The sequence below is a fragment of the Sminthopsis crassicaudata genome, chromosome 1 (genome assembly GCF_048593235.1).
Source record: "Sminthopsis crassicaudata isolate SCR6 chromosome 1, ASM4859323v1, whole genome shotgun sequence".
NCBI lineage: Eukaryota > Metazoa > Chordata > Mammalia > Dasyuromorphia > Dasyuridae > Sminthopsis > Sminthopsis crassicaudata.
In genome coordinates, this window is record NC_133617.1 from 483,757,188 (window position 1) to 483,765,357 (window position 8,170).

General features: G+C 33.8%; 1 protein-coding gene across 1 annotated transcript in view; it reads left to right on the top strand.

Moving 5' to 3' along the window:
- The window catches only part of LOC141550489 (cytochrome P450 3A24-like), a 47,216-nt gene that overhangs the window by 16,840 nt on the left and 22,206 nt on the right, over nucleotides 1-8,170 (top strand). The window contains exon 5 of the mRNA XM_074281204.1: nucleotides 3,902-4,015. Within this exon, the coding sequence (XP_074137305.1) occupies nucleotides 3,902-4,015 (114 nt within the window). The remainder of the gene's footprint in view (nucleotides 1-3,901; nucleotides 4,016-8,170) is intronic.

Here is an 8,170-nt window from a genome sequence, read left to right on the forward strand (position 1 = left end):
AAAAAGAAATAAGATATATCTGTTAAGTTATAACTTAATTAAATGCTATATGAAGATAAAAATTAACTAATACTCCCTGACTTCAAGAAGCTTCAATTCAATTGTATATGTGTATACAAAGTAAAGGCAAAGTCATTAGTAGATATTGGGAGTAGGGAAAGCACTATCAGGGAGATGACAAAAAGTCTAATGTAAGAGGGGGAAATTGGGCTAAATTTAGAAGGAAATTAGGCATTCTAAGACACAGAGATTTAGGAGGGAGTGTATATAAGACATGGGGAAATGAGAGTAATGAGAAAAAGTCTAGTGTAAGGGATAAAATTTGAGCTGAATTTGGAAGGAAACGAGGGATTCCAAGAGACAGAACTGAGAAGGGAATGCACAGCAGACAGCCTGTGTAAAGTTGTGGAGATGGAAGATATGAGAAACAAGATCTATTTACTGTGAAGAGAGGCAATGAATAGCAAAACTGGTAAAGTTAGTTGGGGTCAGGTTGTGAAGAACTTTTGCTGCCAAGTGGAAGAGCTCATTTGAATCTAAGACATGTTAGGGGGAGTACTGGAGTTTATTTAGCTGACGAGTTCTAGGATCAGACCTATATTTTAGCACTATCCCTTTGGAAGCTGGGCGGATGATGGATTAGAGAGAGAGAGAGAGAGAACATTTGAGATGGAAATGAATTAAGAGATTATTACAATAGTCCTGCCCTGAAAGAGATGATGAGAGCTCTGAACTAGAGTGGTTGGTTGTATGAGAAGAGATAAAGGAGAGAGAGGAGGAAGAAGATGCAAAACTGGACAATGGACTAGATGTGAAAATGAGGGAGAAAGAGTCTGTCAACTTGCAAGGAAGTATGGTGTTGCTCTTACCAGTTCAGGGCCTACCTGCCTTTGACAAAACCCTTTTACTTGGAGAGTGGTACAATTTTGTATAGTCTATTACTTTTATAAGAACAGCTGTCATTCATAAAGCACATTACAATCTACAGAATGTATTCATTCACTAACAAGCACTTAACAGAAACTCACTAGCTATCAGCCACTAGTCTAAACACTTAGAATTCAAGAAATGCAAAAATGGTTCCCACCCTCAAAAAACTTAGATTCAAATAGAGGAGTAAACTTGTAAATAAATAGATATATATTATACTTACATAAATACACTCTCTATCTAGGTATATACAGATTAAAAGATGCATGATTTTGTGTATATATGTATATATATATACACACACACCTGCATGTGACTATGTGTACACCAAATAGATAGACCTTAACTTTGGAGGGGAATGCATTAGCACAGCAGGAATAAAGTTCTGTAGAAAGTGATATTTGAGCTGAGACTTGGAAGAAAACAAGTTATTCCAAACAGAGATGAGAGGGAAGAGCATTCCTCACATTGGGAATAGTCAATACAAAGGCATGGAATTTGGAGATAAAGTCCCACATCTCATTCACTTTTACAAGATCCTTGTAAGAATCACAATGCCTGTGTTATTGCCTCCATTTTATAGTAAAGAGAACTGATGCTCATTTAGACCTTAAGATCATAGAGCTTCCAGCCATGAACCTGCAAGTCCAGGGCTCTTTCTATTATACTATTCTTTTTAATTAAAACTTTTTATTTTTAAAACATATACATGGATAATTTTCAACATTCACCCTTGAAAAACTTCGTGTTCCATATTTTTTCCGTTCCTTCCTACGACCCCCTCCCCTAGATGGCAAGCAATCCAGTATATGTTAAACATGTGCAACTCTTCTATGCATATTTCCACAATTATCTTGCTGCACAAGAAAAATCAGATCAAAAAGGAAAAAAAATGCAAGCAAATAACAACAAAAAAGCGAAAATGCTATGTGGTGGTCTACACTAAGTTCCCACAGTCCTCTCTCTGGGTATAGATGACTCTCTTCATCCCATAATCATTGAAACTGTCCTGAAGCGTCTCATTGTTGAGAAGAACCACATCCATCAGAATTGATCATCATATATTATACTATTCTTTAAGGATGGTTAAAGCAATTTTTATGAGAGCTGTGGCTTAATCATTCTCAGCTTTACAAAAGGCAGAGAAAAGCAATGCTGGCAACATTTTTTTCTCACTTGTTGCCTGTTGACAGGACTGCAGTAAATGATTGGTAAGGGTAGTTAGGAGAAACAAAAATATAATTAACTATCAATTGTTCTTCCCTACCCCTCCTTTTGCTGGTTTTTTGTCTTTGGTTTCATTAGAGTGGATCTTTGTATTATAGAAACTTCCTTGTTATTGTTCAGTCATTCCAGTCATGAGATGGTGAAGTGCTCTGCCATTTTCTTTTCCAGCTAATTTTACAGATGAGGAAACTGAGGCACGCAGGATTATGACTTGCCCAGGGTCATATAGCTAATAAATGCCTGTCTAGATTTGAATTCAGAAATATGACTTTTCTTGACTCCAATATCCACTTATTGCTCCAAACTTCCTCTACTAATATTAGCAAATAAGAAATTAATGGTCTTAGAGGTACTGAGAGTGTAAGTGATTTTCCCATGGTGTATGTCAAGGGTAGGTCTTGGGTCTTCTGCCTCCAAGAACAGTTGCTTACCCACTGCACCAGGCTGTCTGTGGTCCCTAGAAAGATCAAAACTTCAAACTTAAGTCTACCGATAATTGTTTCTAAATAACTGAGCTAAGTGTAGCTGTAAATAATCTCCTTTGAATGACCCAGTTTTCTTGGAGTCAGTCTAACTCATTCTAATGGAGTATCAGTCAGTTAATCAATAAAACATTTTTAAATTGCTTTCTATGTGCTAGGCTAACTACTGGGGATGCAAAGACAGGCAAAGGAGAGTTCTTGCTCTCCAGGAACTCATTGTCTAATGGATGTCACCATAATAAAACCGAAAGCTAAATCTTATTTGCATGTTTTCAAAGTCTGTGTGGTATGGTGGAAAGACCATTGGACTTACAGTCAAGAAAGTCCTAGTGTTAACTCCCACTCATGACTCTAGTAGTGTGATTGTGGGCAAGTCATTTTTTTTTTTCTTTTGAATGTTTGTTCCTCAACTATAAAATGAAGTTGCTGACAATGTTCGAATTTGAAATCCAAGGACGATCCTCAAAACCCATGGTTTTGGCGAAAGGCTCAAATAAGAACAAGTATGTAAAATGCTGCATAAACCTTAAAACCTACATAAAATGTCTGTCATCATCACCATCCTCCTCCTCATTATTATTAATAATAGATACAAGAGTCCTTCCTGGCTAATAGTTCAAACCCTCCTCCTTCCATTCCTCAGGCTGATTAATGTTAATTAAGAGAACCGGACCTTTCTCTTAAAGCAGCTCTTTTTAGAGCAAAAACAAAAAACAAAACCAAATTATTTTTATTTCTTTTGAATTTTTAAAATCAACTTTATTTCTAGATCTAAATTCCTTCCCTTAACTTGCTTCCCTATCTGGTGGTACCTATGAGAGATAGGCCCACACCAAAAGCAGGAGACTTTAAGAGAGAGGTTTTTAACTTGGGATCCATGAGTCCATAGTAGATTTCAGGGGACCCATGATCCTGAACGGGAAAAAAAATCCATTTTTATTTCAACATTTCTTAGTAATTCTATGTATTTAAAACCATTATTCAGAAGGGATCCATAGGTTTCACCAGACTGCCTGAAGGATCTGTCACACATACAAAGATTAAAAACATTTCCCTAAATTATTATGTTCAAGTCCAAAACATTGACGCTTAGAACCATTGCCTACCACTTTCTTACTACTCAGTCTCCTTCTATATCTCCAAAGATTCTTATGAGAGGAATAATTCAGCTTGCCACCAGTATTAATGTGATTTAATCCTTATGTAGAAGAATCTCATAACATCTCCCATAACTCTGTTCATTCTTGGTTCTATTGATTTAGACTTTTGGATTAAATGGAAATTTGAAGTCTGCCATCACCGTTGCTAAAGGAGAGAAGTGGAAGTGGTTGCGGGCTACCATCTCCCCATCATTCACCAGTGGGAAACTCAAGGAAGTAAGTATAGTGCATTTGCCCACTGATGATCAAGGGGTCAAAGCATGTTAGAATCATAGGGATAAACAGTGTTCCCGAAGATTGTGAATGACTCAGCGTTCCTTAGGACCTCTTTCTGTTCACATTCAGATTTCCCATCTCCTTTCACTTCCCTCCCCTTTCCTTCCTCCTTCCAGTAATATTAGGCTTCTGGTTCTGACATCTTAAGAATACGGATCAATCATAGTCAACATTTACTTTATGTAAACTGCAATAAACTATCTACCTATCATAAATATGTGTAAATTGGAAAAATAAAGTCAAAAGCTTTCTATTTTAGCTTATTTAAGCAAAAGAAATAGAGGAAGTGTTGTAACAAAACTATTTTAAAATTTGATTTTGGTAGCATTATTATCCACAGCCCCACTATTCTCTTTTTTGTGTGTTTTGATTTTCAGTTCTGAAATTTCTCACTCTACACCCTTCTCCCATTGAGAAGGCAAGAAAAACAAAATACATTACAAATATCCATAATCATGCAAAACACAATTCCAATTTCTCTTATCAGAGAGAAAAAAGAAATGGGGGGAAAAAGGAAAAGAGAAGGGAATTTTGTTACATTCACTTTTGATTTTTTAAATTTGTAGGGTTTTTTTTTTCATTTATATTGTTGCAATTATTGTGTGTGTATATATATCTATATCTATATTTATATATGTATATAAATCTCTATAACTGTAGGTAGTCTCTGCTTGCTTTGGTCTTTATCAGTTCATGTAGATCTTTCCATGCTTCTCTGTATTCACTACACACATCATTTCTTACAGCACAGTAATATCCTATTATGGTCATGTCAAAATTTATTTAGTCAATCCCCAACTGATGGGCATTTATTTTGAGTTCAATTCTTTGCTGCTATACAAAGTAATATCGCAAATATTTTGGTGTATGAGGACTTTCTTCTTATCTATGATTTCCTCCGGATATACATTCAGTAACAGAATCTCTGGTTGAAAGGGTATGGACATTTTAGGGTTTATTTGCATAATTGCAAATTGCTTTCTAAAATGGTTGTACTATTTTCACACTTTCACCAACAATGCATTTGTGTGCCTATTCTTACCATTTTTTCTTGGTCATTTTTTGAAATTTACACTACATAAGATGAAACCTCAGGATTATTTTGATTTGCATTTATCTTATTAGTGATTTGGAACAATTTTTTCATGTGTTGTGAATATTTTATAAACCTTTTATTGAGAACTTTTTGTTTATAGTCTTTGATCACTTACTTATTGGGGAATAGCGATATTCAATAGTTACTTTAAATAGAATTCCTTTTTTTATGTTCTCCTGATAGATTTTTGTGGGTCATATCCTGTAATTTTGCTGAAGTTATAGTTTCAGGTTTTTTTAATCTTCATTTATTTATTCATTTTAAAATTTTATTTTGTGAGATAATCAGGGTTAAGTGACTTGCCCAGGGTAATATACCTAGTAAGCCTCAAGTGAGCTCAAATTTGAACTTGAATCTTCTTGACTCCAGAGTTAATGCTCTAATCCACTGCACTACCTGTCACTTGTTTCATTTTTTTTAAATGGCCTTTGCAAAAAGCAATCATTTTATTTCCTTTTTGCCTATGGTTATTCCCTCAATTTATTTTTTTTTAATGGAAGCCCTTGCTTTATGTTAATCTACTGGAAAACTCTCTGCTTTATCCCTGCTAAGTATAATAATTGATTTTAGTAAGGGAAAATCATTTATTCCTGTGTTTCTAGTGTTTATAATAAAAATAGATGTGTTTTTTCAAAAGTTGCTTTTCATCTATTGATATAATAATATATTTTGTTTCTCTTATTAATTTGGTTTCTTAGATTCATGATTTTTCTTTAAATATAATTGAATCCCATATTCATGATATAAATTCAACCTGATCATAGTGCATAATCTTTTTCATATGTCCTATATTATCCTATTTCCTTATTTTTTAGTTTTAAAAATTTTCATTGACATTCATAAGGGATATTTGTTTATAGTTTCTCTATTTTCTCTTCATAGTTTAGGTATCAAGACTTTAATGACATTGGGTATCAGGACCTTACATTATAAAATGAATTTGTTCAGGTCCCAACTTTTCTTATTTTTGCAAACAGTTTATTTGATATTAGAATTAATTGTTCTTTGAATGTTTCATGGATTTCACTAAATAAACTCAACTTTTTCACAGATTTTTTATTTGAAAATTCATTTTTGTATTGTTCACTTTTCTCTTAAAATTGGGTTATTTAAATTCTTTACTTTTTGTTCTGCTCATCTGGGCATTTTATATTTTTGTGAGCATTCATGTTATAAAACTTTTTGCTTTTATGGCATGTAGTTGACAAAATAGGTTTTAATCATTTTCGTTGCAAAATATTTTTCATTTTTACATTATTCATATGATTTTACTTTCTTCTTTTAAAAATCAAATTAGCTGATGATTCATTTCATTATTTTTTTTCACAAAAATCAGCTCCTACTTTTATTAATTCATTATTGTCATTGTTATTTGTTTGATTTTTCTCTTCTTTCACTTTCAGAATTCTATTTGGTATTTATTGAAATTTTCAACTTTATCCTTTTGTTGATAAATTAGTTTAGATCTATTGTTTCCCCTAACTACTGGTTTTGCTGCATTTCCCAATTTTTTATTCTCATTATTTTTGATGAAATTCACTATTGTGCCTATGATTTCCATCTTCTACCCTCTCCTTTCCCCCACATCTGGTTAATTTTTGTAAAAGTAACCTGTAGTGCTGAGGGATATATATATATATATATGTATATATATATATATATATATCCTTTCCCACATCCATTCCAAAATCAACACAATTTATCATATCTAACTTATCTAAAGTTTTTCTGAAGTCCTTATTTCTTTACTGTCTATCTTTTTTTAGATTTGTTTTCCTCATTGTTGTAGTTTTACTTCCTATTTCTCCCAATAACTAGTTTCATTTTGCCATTCAGTGTCTGTATCTGTGTGTGTGTGTGTGTGTTTTAGTTAAAGCTTTTTTTACTTTTCAACACGTATGCATGAATAATTCTTCAGTATTAACCCTTGCAAAACTCTATGTTCCAATCCCCCCCTTCTCCCACCTCCTCCCCTACATGGCTAGTAATCTGATATGTGTCAAACATGGTAAAATATGTTAAATCCAGTATATACATGCATATTTATACAATTATTGTATTACACAAGAAAAATCAAATCAAACTGGGAAAAAAATAAGAAAGAAAACAAAAATGCAACAACAAAAAGAGTGAGAATGCTATGCTATGTTCCATACTCAGTCCCCACAGTCCTCCCTCTGGGTGCAGATGGCTCTCTTCATCACTGAAAAAGTGGAACTGGTTTGAATCCTCTCATTGTTGAAGATAGCCATGTCCATCAGAATTGATCATCGTGTAGTCTTATTGTTTCCGTGTACAATGATCTCCTGGTCCTGCTCATTGCACTCAGCATCAGTTCATGTGAGTCTCTCCAGGCCTTTCTGAAATCATCCTGCTGATTGTTTCTTATACAATAATATTCCATAACATTCATATACCACAATTTATTCAGCCAATCTCCAATGGATGGGCATCTACTCAGTTTCCAGTTTATTACAAAGAGGGCTGCCACAAACATTTTGCACATGTGTGTGTGTTTGTATATAGATACATATATACATACATACACATACACCTATATAGATATACACACATGTGTGGATTTTATAGGTTTATAATATACTTGTATACACATAAATGCCTTGTGTATATATTTGTGTGTGAATATATGCACATATAGACAGATAAAGAGATAGGTTATAGATATAGACAAATATGCCAGTTAGGTGCCACGGTGGATAGACAGCTGGCATTTATCCAGGAAGGCTCACCTTTTTGGCGTTAGACACTTACTGGCTGTGTGACTCTGGACAAGTCAGAACCCTGATCACCTCAATTTCCTGATCTTTCAAATGAGCTGGAAAAGGAAATAACAAACTACTCCTTTGCCTCTGCTAAGAAAACCTCAAATATTATATAATGAAGAGTTAGACACAACTGACAAACAAGTGAACAACATGTATGTGCATGATATCAATTAATTATCACCTGAAAACATATTTCTCTGCTCTTTTTATCAA